Source organism: Cuculus canorus, chromosome 24 (assembly GCF_017976375.1).
Source record: "Cuculus canorus isolate bCucCan1 chromosome 24, bCucCan1.pri, whole genome shotgun sequence".
Taxonomy (NCBI): domain Eukaryota; kingdom Metazoa; phylum Chordata; class Aves; order Cuculiformes; family Cuculidae; genus Cuculus; species Cuculus canorus.
Window position 1 is genome coordinate 5,905,763 of NC_071424.1, and position 18,097 is coordinate 5,923,859.

The 18,097-nt window shown below is 65.0% G+C and overlaps 3 protein-coding genes across 4 annotated transcripts in view; 2 read left to right on the top strand and 1 right to left on the bottom strand.

The window, feature by feature from the left end:
* The first annotated feature begins 89 nt into the window (after positions 1-89).
* PSRC1 (proline and serine rich coiled-coil 1) lies at positions 90-4,593 on the top strand. The gene is made up of 5 exons (XM_054088002.1): positions 90-164; positions 1,609-1,782; positions 3,026-3,260; positions 4,148-4,466; positions 4,589-4,593. The coding sequence occupies exons 2-5, from the start codon at positions 1,634-1,636 to the stop codon at positions 4,591-4,593; spliced, it is 708 nt and encodes a 235-aa protein (XP_053943977.1). The 5' UTR covers positions 90-164; positions 1,609-1,633.
* Positions 4,594-5,334: 741 nt separating this feature from the next.
* LOC128854433 (proline-rich protein 2-like) lies at positions 5,335-6,346 on the top strand. The gene is made up of 2 exons (XM_054087789.1): positions 5,335-5,786; positions 5,916-6,346. Exons 1-2 carry the CDS (start codon positions 5,401-5,403, stop codon positions 6,115-6,117), a joined length of 588 nt encoding a protein of 195 aa, XP_053943764.1. The 5' UTR covers positions 5,335-5,400; the 3' UTR covers positions 6,118-6,346.
* Positions 6,347-6,354: 8 nt separating this feature from the next.
* CELSR2 (cadherin EGF LAG seven-pass G-type receptor 2) overlaps positions 6,355-18,097 on the bottom strand; it is a 38,253-nt gene continuing 26,510 nt past the window's right edge. The window contains exons 22-35 of one of the 2 annotated variants that reach the window (XM_054087788.1): positions 17,506-17,673; positions 16,955-17,081; positions 16,363-16,563; positions 14,825-14,999; positions 13,702-13,814; positions 13,557-13,633; positions 12,687-12,813; positions 11,909-12,031; positions 11,682-11,812; positions 10,809-10,897; positions 10,571-10,717; positions 9,853-10,059; positions 9,254-9,479; positions 6,355-7,570 (exon numbers count right to left, since the gene is read on the bottom strand). In XM_054087788.1, coding sequence (XP_053943763.1) covers positions 7,549-7,570; positions 9,254-9,479; positions 9,853-10,059; positions 10,571-10,717; positions 10,809-10,897; positions 11,682-11,812; positions 11,909-12,031; positions 12,687-12,813; positions 13,557-13,633; positions 13,702-13,814; positions 14,825-14,999; positions 16,363-16,563; positions 16,955-17,081; positions 17,506-17,673 — 1,933 coding nt within the window. In that variant the 3' untranslated portion in view covers positions 6,355-7,548. Of the gene's footprint in view, positions 7,571-9,253; positions 9,480-9,852; positions 10,060-10,570; positions 10,718-10,808; positions 10,898-11,681; positions 11,813-11,908; positions 12,032-12,686; positions 12,814-13,556; positions 13,634-13,701; positions 13,815-14,824; positions 15,000-16,362; positions 16,564-16,954; positions 17,082-17,505; positions 17,674-18,097 lie in introns of those variants that run through there. The other variant, XR_008453534.1, reaches the window with a different exon arrangement.

The window sequence follows — 18,097 nt, forward strand, 5'->3', positions numbered from 1 at the left end:
AATCAGGGGGCGGGGCCAGGGCGATCTCGGCCAATCAGAGGCGGGGAGAGGGGCGGGGCTGGGGCCTCCGGGCCAATCGGCGAGGCGGGCGCTGCCGCAGGGGGGGGGATTCGAACGCGGCACCGCCCCCTGCGCGCGCGGCGAGCGGGACCCGGGGGCGGGCGGTGAGGGGGGGGCGGGAATGGGGGACTCGGGAATCGGGGTGCGGGGCGGGGGACCCCCCGGGGCGGGACTGGGACCCCCTGGGATAAGGACTGGGAGCCCTGGGATTGGGATGGGGAGCTCTGAAATGGGAACTGGGAGCCCTGGGATGGGGACTGGGACCCTGGGATGGGACTGGGAGCTTTGGCGTGGGGACTGGGAACCGCTGGGATCGGGACTGGGAGCCCTGGGATAAGGACTGGGAGCCTGGGATGGGGACTGGGACCTCTGAGATCAGGACTGGGAGCTGCTGGGATGGGGACTGGGAGCTTTGAGATCAGAACTGGGAGCTCTGAGATCGGGACTGGGAACCGCTGGGATTGGGACTGGGAGCTCTGGGATGGAGACTGGGAGCCCTGGGATGGGACTGGGAGCTCTGAGATTGGGACTGGGACCCGCTGGGATGGGGACTGGGAGTCTTGGGATAGGGACTGGGAACTGCTGGGATGGGGACTGGGAGCTTTGAGATCGGAACTGGGAGCTCTGAGATTGGGACTGGGAACTGCTGGGATGAGGACTGGGAGCTCTGGGATGGGAACTGGGAGCTCTGAGATCAGGACTGGGAACCGCTGGGATGGAACTGGGAGCTCTGGGATGGGAACTGGGAGCCCTGGGGTGGGAACTGGGAGCCCTGGGGTGGGAACTGGGAGCTCTGGGATCGGGACTGAGAGCTCTGAGATTGGGACTGGGAGCGCTGGGATGGGAACTGGGAGCCTTGGGATCGGAACTGGGAGCCTTGAGATCGGGATTGGGAGCTCTGGGATGGGAACTGGGAGCTCTGGATTGGGATTGGGACCCTGGGGTGGGAACTGGGAGCCCTGGGGTGGGAACTGGGAGCCCTGGGATGGGAACTGGGAGCTCTGGATTGGGATTGGGACCCTGGGATGGGAACTGGGAGCCCTGGGGTGGGAACTGGGAGCCCTGGGATGGGAACTGGGAGCTCTGGATTGGGATTGGGACCCTGGGATGGGAACTGGGAGCCCTGGGGTGGGAACTGGGAGCCCTGGGATGGGAACTGGGAGCTCTGGATTGGGATTGGGACCCTGGGATGGGAACTGGGAGCCCTGGGGTGGGAACTGGGAGCTCTGGGATGGGGACTGGGAGCCCTGAGATTGAGACTGGGAACCCTGGAACTGGGACCTTTGGGATGGGGACTGGGATCGGGGTGTGGGACTGGGCCCCCTGGGATGAGGTGGGGGTCCCTGGGTGGGCGCCCCCCGGTTTGTCCCCCCGGCCGTGCCGCGCGCTGGCACTGCTGTCTCCGGTGGCACAAAGTCCCGATTGTCCCTGGCACCACGGGTGCCATTCCCGGGCGCCGGCTGGTGCCACCCGGGCACCCCCGAGGGCCTGGGACAAGTCGGGGACGGGGGACACTGGGGGTCTGGGGGTCACCTTCTGCCCCCCCAGCAGCCCCTGTGCCGGAGCCACGGCGATGGCCGAGGAGCGAGGTAGGACAGTGCCAGCGCCTCGTCCCCCCGTGTCCGTCCCGGTGCTGGGGGACGGGGCTCCCCCCATGTCCCCAGATGAACGCTTCATCACCGAGGAGAGCTTCGACTTTGGGGTCCTGTCTCCTGACGACAGGTGAGGGGGGGACGGGGGGGACATCCCACCCCATGGCTGGGGTCCTGGGGGACATCCCACCCCATGGCTGGGGTCCTGGGGGACATCCCACACCATAGATGGGGTCCTGGGGGACATCCAACCCCATAGATGGGGTCCTGGGGGACATCCCACACCATAGATGGGGTCCTGGGGAACATCCCACCCCATGGATGGGGTCCTGGGGGACATCCCACCCCATAGATGGGGTCCTGAGGGACATCCCACCCCATGGATGGGGTCCTGGGGAACATCCCACCCCATAGATAGGGTCCTGGGGGACATCCCACCCCACAGATGGGGTCCTGGGGGACACGGAGGATATCCCACTCTGGGGGAGGTGGTCCTGGGGGACATCCCACCCCACAGATGAGGTTCTGGGGGACATTGGGATGTCCCACCCCATGGCTGGAATCCTGGGGGACATCCCACCCCACAGATGGGGATCTGTGGGACACGGGGGATATCCCACTCTGGGGCAGGTGGTCCTGGGGGACATCCCACCCCATAGATGGGGTCCTGGGGGCCATTGGGACATCCCACCCTGTGGCCAGGGACACTGGGGACATCAGGACATCCCACCCATGGCTGTGGTCTGAAGGATCCTGGGGGACATCCACCTCCTAGTTGGGGTTCTGGGGACATCAGGACATCCCACCCCATTGCTGGGGTCCTGGGGGACATCCCACCCCATGGACAGCATCTTGGCATCATGGGGGATGTCCCACCTTCTGAACAGGGCCCTGGGATGGGGACTGGGAGCTCATCTCACCTGGAGAACATCTCACCCCATGGATGGGTTCTTGGGGGACATTGGGGACATCCCACCCTCTGAACAAGGCCCTGGGGGACATGGAGAACATCTCACCCCATGGATGGGTTCTTGGGGGACATTGGGGACATCCCACCTTCTGAACAAGGCCCTGAGGGACATGGAGAACATCTCACCCTATGGATGGGTTCTTGGGGGACATTGGAGATATCCTGAACAGGATCATGGGGGATGTCTCACCCCATAGCTGGGGTCCTGGGAGACATGCCACCCCACGGCCAAGGTTCTGGGGGACATGGGGGATGTGCCACCTCATGGCTGGGGTTATGGGGGATAGCACCCAGGGTGGCACGGGGGGGACACATGCCACCTCCTGGCCATGGTTGGATGACACACGGGGTGGGAATGGTTGAGGTGGCCAGGACAGGGCTAATGCTGGCCTTGCCCCCGCAGCCGCGAGGAAGAGGAGGGCGAGGAAGGGGCCGGGGGAGCTTGGAGCCTCCTGAGCGGCTCCCGGCTGGAGGAGATGATGCGGGAGGCGACGCAGCTGGCAGCACAGCTGGAGCAGTGCCGGCTGCCCCTCCCCGACACCCCCAGTCCCCGCAGCCCCCGCCGCCAGACCTTCGTGGTGAAGGACAGCCCAGTGCGGGCGCTGCTGCCCACCGTGGAGTCCCCCCCGGCCCTCAAGGTATGGGACACCACGGGAGGGTGGTCCCAGTATAGCCCCACACCCCCTTCCCACCAGGGCTGAAGTCCTAAACCCACCCAAACCCCATCCTGGAGGGATTCCCAGTGCTCCCAGTATGGCCCCACACTGCCTTTCCCCCCAGACCCCATCCTGGAGGGATTCCCAGTGCTCCCAGTATGGCCCCACACCGCCTTTCCCCCCAGACCCTATCCTGAGAGGTTGTCCCAGTGCTCCCAGTATGGCCCCACACCGCCTTTCCCCCCAGACCCTATCCTGGGAGGTTGTCCCAGTGCTCCCAGTATGGCCCCACACTGCCTTTCCCCCCAGACCCTATCCTGGGAGGTTGTCCCAGTGCTCCCAGTATGGCCCCCCATCACAGTCCCAGTCCTGGACTACTCCCAAACCCCATCCTGGGGTGGGTGATTCCCAGTGCTCCCAGTATGGCCCCACACCACCTTCCCACCAGGGCTGAAGTCCTAACCTGCCCAAACCCCATCCTAGGAGGTTGTCCCAGTGCTCCCAGTATGGCCCCACACAGCCTTTCCCCCCAGACCCTACCCTGGGAGGTTGTCCCAGTGCTCCCAGTATGGCCCCACACCGCCTTTCCCCCCAGACCCTATCCTGGGAGGGAGTCCTGGACTACTCCCAAACCCCATCCTGGGGTGGATGATTCCCAGTGCTCCCAGTATGGCCCCACACCACCTTCCCACCAGGGCTGAAGTCGTACCCCCCACCCCACTCCGAACCCCACCCTGAGTGGGGTCCCAGTGCTCCCAGTATGGCCCCACACCAGGTTCCCAGTCCTAGCCCACCCCCAGACCCCATCCTGGTGTGGGGGGGTCCCAGTGCCACCCCAATGTCCCCCCGTCCTCCGCTCTCTCTTCCAGGTCTCGCCCAGCTGCCCCCGCCCCATGGCGCCCAGAGCCCCCCCCGGGGCCAGGGCCCCCCCCAGCAGCCGCTCAGGCCCCCCCCGGCCGGGACCCCCCCCAGGGCAGGGGGGCAGCGCCCGCGGCCAGCGCGAGCCACCACGCCTGGGGACAGCGGGGACAGCAGGTACAGGGGATGGGACAGTTGGGGGGCACCCAGCCATGGGGCACCACACTATGGGGTGTGCCCACACCATGGGGCACCCAAACCTTGGGGGACCCACGCCATGGGGCAATCACACCATGGGGCACCCAAACCTTGGGGGACCCACGCCATGGGGCAATCACGCCATGGCGCACCCAAACCTTGGGGGACCCACGCCATGGGGCAATCACGCCATGGCGCACCCAAACCTTGGGGGACCCACGCCATGGGGCAATCACGCCATGGGGCACCCAAAGCTTGAGGGACCCATGCCATGGGGCAATGAAGCCATGGGGCACCCAAACCTTGGGGACCCATGCCATGGGGCAATCACACCATGGGGCACCCAAACCTTGGGGGACCCACGCCGTGGGGCAATCACGCCATGGGGCACCCAAACCTTGGGGGACCCACGCCATGGGGCAATCACGCCATGGGGCACCCAAAGCTTGAGGGACCCATGCCATGGGGCAATGAAGCCATGGGGCACCCAAACCTTGGGGACCCATGCCATGGGGCAATCACACCATGGGGCACCCAAACCTTGGGGGACCCACGCCGTGGGGCAATCACACAATGGGGCACCCAAACCTTGGGGGAACCATGCCATGGGGCAATCAAGCCATGGGGCACCCAAACCTTGAGGGACCCATGCCATGGGGCAATCACACCATGGGGCACCCAAACCTTGGGGGACCCACGCCGTGGGGCAATCAAGCCGTGGGGCTCCCTAACCTTGGGGGACCCACGCCGTGGGGCAATCATGCCATGGGGCACCCAAACCTTGGGGGACCCACGCCGTGGGGCAATCATGCCATGGGGCACCCAAACCTTGGGGGACCCACGCCGTGGGGCAATCAAGCCGTGGGGCTCCCTAACCTTGGGGGACCCACGCCGTGGGGCAATCATGCCATGGGGCACCCAAACCTTGGGGGACCCACGCCGTGGGACAATCATGCCATGGGGCACCCAAACCTTGGGGGACCCACGCCATGGGGCAATGAAGCCATGGGGCACCCTAACCTTGGGCCAACCCTAACCTTGAGGGCACCCAAACCTTTGGGCAGCCATGCTCTGGGGCACCCTTTCCATGGGGCAGCCACCCCATGGGGCACCCAAACCTACGCCGTGGGGCACAGGTGCCATGGGATACCCATGCCATGGGGCACCCAAACCTTGGGGGACCCACACTATGGGGTCCCCACACTATGGGGTGGAAGAAGGGGACCCCCTCGCCGCACGGTGGGGTGGGGGTCAGGATGGCCCTGCATGCCCCACCCCTCTCTCTCTCTGCAGCCCCACCGAAGGCGAGGGGGGGCACTGCCCCCGGCCCCCCTGCTGCCCGCCAGCCACGAGGCAGGGCCCTCACCGGCCCCTCCAGCCGCGTCCCCGCACCCAGCGCCGGCGCAAGGGCACCCGGACGGACCCCGACGGGGGGGGCCCCCCCACCCCGAGGTAAGATTGGGTGCTACTGGGATGGTTCCCCCCCTGCCCCACCCTCCGTGCCTCAGTTTCCCCATTGCAGGCACAGGGGCTTCCTCCCCCCGTGCCTCAGTTTCCCCATGGCCGCTCTCCCCATTGCAGGCGCAGGGGCGACACGGGTTGCCCCCCCAGCTGCTGGCTCTGGGTGCAAACCAGCCCCCCCCCAGAGCCGCCTCCGCGCCCCCCGGAAGCCGGCAGCGAGCAGTGTTCCGAGGTGACCCCCCCGCACCGCCTCGCCCAGAGGAGCTCACAGCCCCCAACCCCCCTGGCCTGGGGTGAGGCAGACAGCGACTGGGGAAACTGAGGCAGGGGGCGAGGGTGGGGGAGGCAAAGTGAGGCCCCCCCAGGATGAGGCAGAGGCGCGGTTGGGTTTTGCTTTAATTACAAAAGGTCCCAGCAGTAGGAAACCCCCCTTCGCCCCCCCAAAAAGGGGTCTCACCCTCCCCCCTTCTCCCCCCCCCACCTCCGGTGTGCCTCCACTTGAGCCTCTCCCTGTGTCACACAAAGTACCGGGGAGCGGGGGGGGGCATACATCCCTGCACCCCTCAACTGATTCCCCCCCCGCCATCCGTGTCCCCCCACTTGGGGGGGTTGGCACTGGGCAGGGGAGGGGAATATCCTTTTTTTTTTTTGTATTTTTCATGTATTTTTTAAATAAAACCCTCCACCGGGTGGGGGCTGAGACGGTGCTGGGGGGGACCCCGATACCACCCTCCCAGGGGCAAAGGGGTGGGGAAAAAGCCCTGCCAGGATCCAAAGTGCCATGGGGAGGGGGGGGTGTCTGTGGCTTTGTGTCCCATCCTGGTGTCCCCACCCATCCTGGTGTCCCCCCATTCCAGTGTCTTCCCCCCAGGGCGGTGGCATGGGCAGGGGACACCCACCAGGTCACCACTAGATGCCCCCCCAGCCCAATCCAGGTGTCCCCCTGCCATCCTGGTGTCACCCCCCCCAAAGCGTGGTGGCATGGGCAGTGGACACCCCCCCCCCGGGTCACTGTTAGGTGCCCTCCATCCTGGTGCCACCCCCAAAGTGTGGTGGCATGGGCTGGGGACACCTGGCAGGTCACTTTTAGATGCCCTCACCCCGCCCCATCCCAGTGCCACCCTCTCCTGGTGCCACCCCACAATGTGGTGGCATGGGCAGGTGACACCTACCAGGTCACTTTTAGATGCCCCCAACCATCCTGGTGTCACCCAATCCTGGTGTCACTCCCCAAAGTGTGGTGGCATGGGCAAGGGACACCCACCAGGCCACCCTTAGATGCCCCTCCATCCTGGTGCCATCCCTCATCCTGGTGTCACCCCCCCAAGTGTGGTGCCACAGGCCCCCCCATTCTTGTGCCACCCCCCTGGCGTGGTGGCATGGGCTGGAGACACCCACCAGGTCACCATTAGATGCCCCCCCCTCGACCAGTCCTGGTGTCATCCCTGATCATGGTGCCACCCCCAATCCTGGTGTCACCCCCTCGGCATGGTGGCATGGGCAAGGGACACCCAACTAGGTCACTTTTAGATGCCCCTCCCCATCCTGGTGCCACCTCCCCATCCTGGTGCCACCTCCCCATCCTGGTGCCACCCCTGGCACAGTGGCACGAGCAGGGGACACCCACTGGGTCACCGTTAGATGCTCCCCATCCCGGTGCCACCATCCCATCCTGGTGTCACCCCCCAGTCCTGGTGCCACCCCCCAAGTCCTGGCACGATGGCATGGGCAGAGGCCACCCACCGGGTCACCGTTAGATGGAGGTCTCGTCGCTCCTGGGGGACACAGAGATGGGGGGGCACAAGGGGGGGACAAAACCAAGACAGATGATGGGTGACGGGGCGGGGGGGGCCGAGGCACCCAGCGCTCGCCTGGGGGGTACATGGAGGGGGTGGGGGGGGCAGGAGCGCCCGGGCCCCCGCGATTAATGGAGAAAATTAAAAAACAGAAATCTGGGCAGGGAGGGGGCAGGGGGAGAGAAGAGGGGGGGTTAGTGCCACACCACCACCCGCCACCGCGTGGGCACCCAACGGGCACCCAACAGAACCCAGGGGGCAACCAATGGGACCCCAGTTCCCCATGGGCACCCAATCGACATCCAATCAACACTCAAAGGGCACCCAACAGAACCCAGGGGGCAACCAATGGGACCCCAGTTCCCCATGGGCACCCAATCAACATCCAATCAACACTCAAAGGGCACCCAGTGGGCATCCAATGGGACCCCAGTTCCCCATGGGCACCCAATCGACATCCAATCAACACTCAAAGGGCACCCAATAGAACCCAGGGGGCAACCAATGGGACCCCAGTTCCCTGTGGGCATCCAATCAACATCCAATCAACACTCAAAGGGTACCCAGTGGAACCCAGTGGGCAACCAATGGGACCCCAGTTCCCCATGGGCACCCAATCGACATCCAATCAACGCTCAAAGGGCACTCAGTGGAACCCAGTGGGCAACCAATGGAAGCTGCAGCACCCAATGGACACCCCAGCACCCAACTGGAATGCAGTTGGCACCCAATGAGAGCCCCAGCACCCAAGAGGAAACTCAGCTCCCCATGAGCACCCAACTGGCACCCAATCAACACCCAGTGGGAATCCCGTGAGTGCTCAATGGGCACCCAATGGAACCCAGTGGGAGCCCCAGCACCCAATGAGCTCCTCTGAACCCAGTGGGCACTCGGTCAACACCCAATGGGAACCGCAGCTCCCTATGGGATCCCTGGCTCCATATGGGAACCCAGAAGAACCCCAGCACCCAATGTGAACCCCAGACACCCAATGGACAGTTAGAGCTGATGGGTACCTAACAGGCAACCTGGCCACCCAATGGACACCCGATCAACAGTCAATGGGCACCCAATGGTCACCCTTGAACCCAATGTCCACTCTAGCACCCGGTGGTCACCTGAGAGGAACCTTTGTACCTGGTGAGTATCCAATGGGAACCCTTGAAGCAATGTACACCCTAGCACCCAACAGGCACCCAAGAGGAACCCTGGTACCTGATGGGCACCCAATGGTCACCCTTGAACCCAATGTGCATCCTAGCACCCAGCGGCCACCTGAGAGGAACCCTTGCACCCAATGGGCATCCAGCAGTCACCCTTGCACCCAGCAGTCACTCTTGCACCTGATGGGCACCCAACAGTTACCCTTGAACCCAATGGTCACCCAAGAGGGCCTCTGGTACCCAACAGCCACCTTTGAACCCAATGGGCACCCGATGGGCACCCAACAGTCACTCTTGCACCTGATGGGTACCCAGTGGTCACCCTTGAATCCAATCTGCACTCTTAGCACCCAATGGTCACCCAAGAGGAACCTGGGCACCCAACAGCCACCCTTGAACCTAATGGTCTCCCGAGGGGACCTTGGCACCCAATGGGCACCCAACAGCTGCCCCGTGGGCACTGATGGGACCCCATGGCCACCATCCACCGGGCACTCACTCGGAGCCGGAGGAGTCCTCGTCCACGGTGCCCGCCTTGATGCTCATAGCGATGGGGGTGACGCCGCTGAGCTGCTCCTGCAGGGTCTGGCGGGGGCGGGGGGTGGCAGGGACCCCCACCCTGCTGCCCTCGCTGCCCGAGGAGGTGGGGGGCGGCGGGGGGGGCCCAAGGCGCTGGGTGCTGCCCCGCTCGCTGATGGCGGGGAGGCCCTTCTTCTTCAGGATGCCTGCGGGGTGGGGGCATCACCCAGGGGCTTGGGGGGGGGGGTCATCGAGCTGCACCACCCACCTCGTGGCACCCCCTCGGCTGTGGGGAACCCGTACCCTTGTGGGGATGGGGTGGGGGCATCACCCAGGGGCTTGGTGGGGTTATTGAGGTGCCCCCCCCATGGCACCTACGGGATCCCAACCTTTGTAGGGATGGGGTGTGGGCATCACCCAAAGGTTTGGGGACGGATGGGGTGTGGGCATCGCCCAAAGGTTTGGGGAGGGATGGGGTGTGGGCATCGCCCAAAGGTTTGGGGGGGGATAGGTTGTGGGCATCACCCAAAGGTTTGGGGAGTCATTGAGGTGCCCCCTCCCACCCCATAGCACTCATACCTTTGTGGGGATGGGGCAGGGGCAGCAATGGAGGGATCCTGGGGGGCGCCTCGCCATTGAGGCGGGGCGGTTCACCCCGGAGGGGTCCCTCGCCCCCCACTGGCTCCACGCGTAGGGTCTCGCTGCCCCCCGGCCCCTCGCTCTCACTCGCTGTTGTCACGAACTCCCCCGGCCAGTACGGCTGCGCTGGGGCCACCAGGCTGTCACCTGCAGGGGAGGGGGGCTGCTGCTGGGATGGGCAGAGTGAGGGACCCCCCTCACCCCACTGGGTGCCCCCCTGGCATCCCAGCCAGAGCATGGCACCCCTTACCCACTGGGTGCCCCCGACAGGGTGAGGGACCCCCGCCCCCACCCCCATCAGCACGGGGTACCCCTGGCACCCTGGGCATGGTGAGGGACCCCCCCCAAACTCACTGGGTGCCCCCATCAGCACCCCAGGCTGGTTGAGGGGCCCACTGGGTGGGGATCCCCCTAAAAACCACTGGGTGCCCCCTCCCGACACCAGCCAGGGCAGGGGACCCCCCCCAAAACCCACTGGGTGCCTCCCCGTGCATCCCAGCCAGTGTGTGGGACTCCCCCTCCCCAGACAAGGTAAGGGACCCCCTCCCCTTCCCTGGGGGCCCCCTCATCACCACCCCAGCCAGGGTGCCCCCCATCCACACCCTGACCATAGTGAGGGCCCCCCCTATCCCCCCGGGTGCCCCCCCCAGGCTGTTACCAGGGGTGGGGGGCAGCAGGGGGGGTCCGGGTAGGGCATCCCAGCCAGGGGGGGCCTCATCCTCACTCTCAGAGGAGTGTGTGGAGCCAAAGGAGCCACTGTGGTCGTCATCCAGCGAGAGGTCACTGTCCGAGTCCGTGTCATGTTCTGGGGGGACACACGGGTCAGGGAGTGCCCAGGACCCCCCACCCCCAGCCGGGCTGAGGCTGGATGCACTCATCACACGTCACGCCCTTACCTTCGTGCTGGTCCTGGGTGTCAAGGAAAAGCCCCCCTGGCTCGGCCAGCACCTGCTGCCCAGGGCTGCCCGCCAGCCCCGAGTCCTCCCTGTGGGACAGGGGACACCTGCACCCAGCGCCACCAGGACACCCCACCACCATCCCACCCACCACTGTGCTGCCACGCCAGCCCCACGCTCCTCACCCTGTCACCAGGACACCCCACCACCCTGCCTCCCAACCGACCCATTCCCCATCATCTCACCATCTCACCACCCCACCAACCCATCACCTGCCATGATGATCTCAATGGTCTTTTCTGACCTAGTGATTCTATGATTCTACAATCCTATGATCCCACCACCCCAAAATCATGCCGCCCTACTGCCCAAGCAACCCATTCCCCATCAACCCATCACCCCACCACCATGCCACTTCTCCACCCATCCCATCACTCCAGCACCCCTCCATTCCACCGTTCTTCTACGGTGATACCCACCAACCCATCACTCTGCCATGATGACCTCAATGGTTTTTTCCGACCTAGCGATTCTATGATTCTACAATCCTATGATCCCATCACCCCAAAATCATGCCACCCAACCGCCCAAGCAACCCATTCCCCAGCAATCCATCATACCACCACGCCACTTCTCCACCCATCCCATCACTCCACCACCCCTCCATTCCACCATTCTTCTACGGTGATACCCCACCAACCCATCACCTGCCATGATGATCTCGAAGGTCCTTTCCAACTGAGTGATTCTATGATTCTATGATCCCACCACCCCAACACCATGCTACTCTACCACGCCACCACCTTGCCTCCCAACCAACCCATACCCTACCATCCCACCACCCCCCGTCCCCAGGCGGTGTCCCAGCGGTACCGGCGCACGAAGGGGATGTAGCTGTGGTGGCTCCTGCCGGAGCGGGCGGTGCTGTGCAAGGAGCCGGTAGAGCCGCCGGCAGGTACGGGGTACAACCGCCCTGCCACGTAGGTGCTGTCACAGCCATAGGCCTGCCACGGGGATGGAGACGTCACCACCATGGCCAGTGGCTGCCACTGCCCCCCCTGGGGTCCCCCAGACCCTCCCAGCCCCTCTCTGGCACTCACGGGGGTCAGGGTAGACTTGGTGGCCAACGTGGGGTCGGGCGCACGCCGGCGGGCGCAGCTGAGCCGCAGGCTGCGCCGCACCTCTTTGCTCAGCACCACGCAGAAGAGGAAGATGAGGGGGCCCTGAGGGGAGAGGGAGGCACATGGGGGTACTGGCACCCCCAACAGATGGGACCCCCATACCCACCAGGTGCCCCCACTGGCACCCCAAACAGGGTGAGGGACCTCCATACCCACTGAGTGCCCCATTAGCACCCCAAAGTAGGTGAAGGGACCCCCTGTGCCCACCAGGCACCCCCCAGGAGAGGGGCTGATTCCTGGGGTGTGCCCGTCCTGTCACCCTCTGTGTCCCCACAGGTGTCCCCAGATGGGCAGCTGCAGGGAGGGGGTGGCCTGGTGCGGGGGTGTGGGGGTACAGACACATCTAGGGGTGCAGGGAGGGGCAGGACACTGGGGGGACGCCACCCAGGACCCTGTCACCATCCACCTGTGACACCAGGGCCAAGGCTGCAACCCCACAGTGATATCCTTGGGTCACCCACCACGACAGGGTGACACAGGTGTGGGGGGTGATGATATTGGGGGTTCAGGGAGCTATAGGGGTTCCATAGGGGGCTATAGGAAGCTATATGCAGCATAAACAGCTATAGGGAGCATAGGGAGATCCATGGGTTGTCGGAGTATAGGGGCATGGTGGTGCCTACGCTGGAGGGGGCACTATAGGGGGCAGGAAGGGCTGTAGGAGGCTCAGTCTCTGTGGGGCAGGAGGTTCACTGACCTGGAGGCAGTTGGAGATGGCGAAGAGGTAGTGGAAGAGCAGAGCGTCGCTGTTGACCGAGAGCAGCGCCAGGAGCCAGGCCAGGGTGGGCAGCGCCAGCAGCACCACCGCCGTCTGCAGCCCAGAGCTGGGGGGGTGTCAGCAGCCGAACACGCACCCCACGCGCACCCCAACTCACACCCCATGTGTACCCCACGCGGACCCCAACACGCACCCCAGGCGGACCCCAACGCACACCCCATGTGCAACCCATGCAGACCTCAACACGCACCCCAACACGCACCCCACATGCACCCAAAGCGGACCCCAACACACACCCCATGTGGACCCCACACAGACCCCAACATGCATCCAACACGCACCCCACGCGGACCCCAACACGCACCCCACACGCACACCAAGCGGACCCCAACACGCACCCCATGTGGACCCCACAGAGACTCCAACACGCACCCCACGCAGACCCCAACACGCACCCCACGTGGACCCTACACAGACCCCAACATGCATCCAACACACACCCCACGAGGACCCCAACACGCAACCCATGCAGACCTCACCATGCACCCCAAACGGACCCCAATGTACACCCCATGTGCACCCCACGCAGACCCCAACATGCACCCCACGCAGACCCCACACAGACACCAACATGCACCCCAGGAGGATCCCCATATGCACCCCAATGCACACCCCATGTGCACCCCACACAGACCCCAACATGCACCCCATGCGGACCTCATGCAGGCCCCAACATGTGCCCCAATGAGAACCCCAACGCAAACCCCACGCGGACCCCACGTGGACCCCACCGCAGCCCCTGCTGCCCCATGTGCCCCCTGCCCCACTGCCCGTGCCCCCAGGACTCACGACGTGCCCCTCTTCTCGCAGCCCTGGGGGGTGGCACAGGTAGCCCTGGCTGCCAGCACGAGGAAGAGGACGCTGACCTGCGGGGCAACGGGGTGAGTGTGGGGTGGGGGCACCAGGGGTCCCGCGCCCCAGTCCCCGTACGCACGGCCACGGCGCAGGCGCTGGGCCCCGCCAGGCTCCACACGAGGCTGTCGTGGATGGAGAGCCAGCAGAAGTCGGGGTTCCCGTAGCCCTCGGGGTCCAGTCCCACCGCCAGCCCTGCGGAGGGCACGGTCACAGCAGCACGGGGGAGGCAGGGACCGGGGGGAGGGGCCATGGACATGGGGGCGGGGCCACTGGGATGGGTGGGGCCATGGATGAAGGGGTGGGGCCATGGATGGACGGGCGGAGCCAGTGATTGAGGGTCAGGACCATGGACAGGGGGGCATGGACCAAAGCCACAGATGGGGGCGGGGCCGTAGATCATGGGGCGGAGCCAGTGTTCGGGGGCGGGGCCATGGATCAGGGTGCGGCTGCTGATCGGGGCACAGACTAGGGGGGTCAGTTTTAAGGTGGGCGGGGCCACAGACCAGGGGGCGGGTTTGAATTGCAGTGGGCGGGGCTAGGGGCCAAGGGGTGATTGTAAGGTGGGCGGGGCCATGGAACTGGGTGGGGCCACGGACCGGGGACAGGAGATGGTGGGCGGGGCCATGGTGCAAGAGGCAGGGCTGGAGTGGGGGTGGGGCCACAGACCAGGGGGCAGGATTGAATTAGAGTGGGCGGGGCTACGGACCAAGGGGCCATGTTAAGGTGGGCGGGGCCAGGGGCCGGGGACAGGAGAGGGTGGGCGGGGTCATGGTCCAAGGGGCGGGGCTGGAGTGGGGCGGGGTTGGAGTGGGGCGGGGCCACAGACCAAAGGCGGGACTGGGGTGGGAGGGGCTATAGCAGACACAGACGGGGCTATGGCCATGGGGTGGGGCTACACTGGATGTGGGCGGGGCTATGGACGGGGCGGGGCAATGACTGTCTGGGGAGTTGGTTCAGGGGCTCCTAAAGCGTTGATCCAGGTGGAGTGAACCAGGGGTTTGGGGCAGGGTTGGGGGGCAGGAGCAGGGTTTGGAGCAGGATTGGGGGGCAGAAGTGGGGTTTGGGACAGGGTTGGGGTGCAGGAGTGGGGTTTGGGGCAGGGTTGGGGGGCAGGAGAGGGGTTTGAGGCAGAGGTGGGTTTCGGGGCAGGTGGTGGGGTTGAGGGGGACAGGCAGAGCCCAGCTCTGTGCCGGAGGCCTCACCGGTGATGAAGGCGGGCAGCCCCCAGCCCAGCACATGGTAGAAGCGCATGGGCCCGCGGTCGACGTGCCGGGGCTCGCTGCGGCGCCGGTAGAGATGCAGCCCCTCGAGCAGCGCCCAACCCACCGCGCTCATGTAGAGGAACTGCAGCAGGATGGCCACCACCGTGCACGCCAGCTGCGCCCCACACGTCACCGTCCTGCCTCGCACACCCACGGAGCCACCAAGCACCACCCCGGCACCCCCGCCCCACAACCCCCCCTTGCCCCAGCCCACCCGTGGGAGCCCGGTCTGTGCCTCGGGGCTCCATACGGGGTACAGCCCTGTTCAATGTCTTTATCAATGACCTGGATGAAGGCATTGAGTGCACTCTCAGCAAGTTTGCAGATGACACTAAGCTGGGAGGAAGTGTCGATCTGCTGGAGGGTAGGGAGGCTCTGCAAAGGGATCTGAACAGGATGGACCGCTGGGCTGAGACCAATGGGATGAGGTTTAACAAGGTCAAATGCCGGGTCCTGCACTTGGGGCACAACAACCCTGTGCAGTGCTACAGACTGGGGGAAGAGTGGCTGGAGAGCTGCATGGAAGAGAAGGACCTGGGGGTGCTGGTTGACAGCCGACTGACCATGAGCCAGCGGTGGCCCAGGTGGCCAAGAAGGCCAATGGCATCTTGGCTTGGATCAGAAATGGGGTCACCAGCAGATCCAGGGAGGGGATTCTCTCTCTGTACTCAGCACTGGTGAGACCGCACCTTGAGTACCGTGTTCAGTTCTGGGCCCCTCACCACAAGAAGGATGTTGAGGCTCTGGAGTGTGTCCAGAGAAGAGCAACAAAGCTGGTGAGGGGGCTGGAGAACAAGACTGACGAGGAGCGGCTGAGAGAGCCTTGAGAAGAGGAGGCTGAGGGGAGACCTTATTACTCTCTACAACTACCTGAAAGGAGGTTGTGGAGAGGAGGGAGCTGGGCTCTTCTCCCCAGTGACAGGGGACAGGACAAGGGGGAATGGCCTGAAGCTCCGCCAGGGGAAGTTCAGGTTGGATATCAGAAAAAAATTCTTCACGGAAAGAGTCATTGGGCACTGGAACAGCTGCCCAGGGAGGGGGGAGTCACCTTCCCTGAAGGTGTTCAAGGGAGGGGTTGATGAAGTGCTGAGGGACATGGTTTAAGGGAGTGTTGGGAATGGTTGGAGTCAATGATCCAGTGGGTCCTTTCCAACCTTGTGATTCTATGGTTCTATGCCCACCCAAGCCACAAGCACAAGCGCTGGGGACCCTCCCTCTGCAGCTCCGCTCAGGAGAACCACCCCATCACCATAACCCACCCCCGCATGAAACACACCCTGTGAGCCCCAACCCCTTGAGGACCCTCTGTTTGAGATACCCCAACCCTTTGAGGATCTCCCCTTTTGAGAGACCCCGACACCTTTGAGACCCCCATTCCCTTTAGACCCACTCCACCTGCCTCCACCCACTGGTTCCCTCCCTTGTAGCCCCCCTCCCCCGTGCTTTTGGGGGGCTCGCCCTGCCCCACAGCCCCTCACCGGGCTGTCAGCCTGGTTGATGCCGAGGAGGAAGACGAGCTGGGCGAGGAGGAGGGCAGTGGCGCCGTGGCGGCGGATGCTGTGTCGGTTGGAGCGCAGCCCCCGCAGCCCCCCCAGCGCCAGCACGGCCAGCAGCAGCCCCGCCAGCCCCACGCCCAGCGACGCGTAGGTCAGCGCCGCCAGCGGCAGGATCTCGCCGTTCTGCCAAGGGATGAAGGCGTCAACGCGCCACGTGCCGGGCACATGGCCGGAGACACGCCCTGACACCAACACATACCCTGAGACCCACGCGCCCCAGCTCTGAGCCTTGCCCCAGCCCCACACGACCCCATCCATAGCCACAACCCCAGACCCAAACGCGCTCCCAGACCCACCTCCTCCCCATCCCTGCCCCACTTGACGCCCCCTTCTCCCAAGACTCCCACAACCCTGTCCCCACCCCTGCCACCCCTCAGCCCTGCCCCACGGAGTGGCACCTCCTGTCCCTGCAAGACCCCCAGTGTCGCCTGCCAGCTCTGTGCTCGTGCCTGCAGACCCTGTGCCGGTGTCCCCCCCCGCGTTCCCCGTGTCCCCTCTTTCCCCCGTGTCGCACCTCGCGGCGGGAGATGTCCATGAGGACAGCGAAGCTGGTGAGGTGGTGGCACTGGCAGCTGACGTGGCTCTGGTTGCGGAAGACGACCTCGCAGCCCCGCGCCGACCAACCGCCCGTGCCACCGGCCCTGTGTGACACCTTCAGCCACCGCCCGGGACACCCCCGGGACCCCTCTGGGACACCACCCATGCCACCAAGTTCAGGGTTGCCACCCCACAGCAATGTCCCCAGGACACCTGCCCGTGGCACCAAGGTGAAGGCTGCCCAGGGTGGCCCCATCCCTTTGACACCCAGTGGTGACAAGACTGCCACTGTAGTGGCACCCATGGATCTTTGGCACCCATGGACCCCGTGTCCCCATGTCACCCATCCAGCTGTTGGCACCAGGGATGTCACCCACCAGGACAGGTCTGTCGGGCATGGCTCTGTCCCATGCCACCCACCCATGACCGCCAGGGCCACTCCACCACCACCCACTGCATGCCACCCCCACCCTGTCCCCCGTGTCCCTGTCCCCCGTGTCCCTGTCCCCCGTGTCCCTGTCCCCTCACAGCAGGGAGTGGTTCCAGAAGACACAGATGGGCTTGGAGCGCTCCTGGGTCTCCAGCAGCCGGAACTGGAGGGTGATGGGTTTGGCCAATGCCCGCGGCGCTTGCGTCCCCGCCGTGTGCACACTGATGCTCACCACCGGCGTGTTGATGATGGGTCGCTTGGGCACCCTGGGGACACGGGTCAGGACCCCCACCTGGGCACAGCCACCTTGACCCCCGCAGTGCCCCACGGCACCCCTGTGCCAGCACCCACGGGCACCCTGTCCTGGGCATGCCCTGGGGACACCCCTGTCCCTTGTGTCCCAGCACCCCAGTGCCCTCTCTTGCCTTGGCACCAACTTGGGGACACCCCTGTCTGCAACACTTGGGCACCCCATGAGCACCTTCCCTGTCTCCCCACATCCCAGCACCCATGAGCACCCTGTCCTGGACATGTCTTGGGGACACTTCTGTCCCCAGTGTCCCAGCACCCCAGAGCCCTCCCTTGCCCTGGCACCCCATGGGAACCCTCCCTGTCCCCTGTGTCCCCACTCTTGGGCATCTCACAGGTGCCCCCTTGGGTCCCCATCTCCCAGTGCCCCACAGATACTAT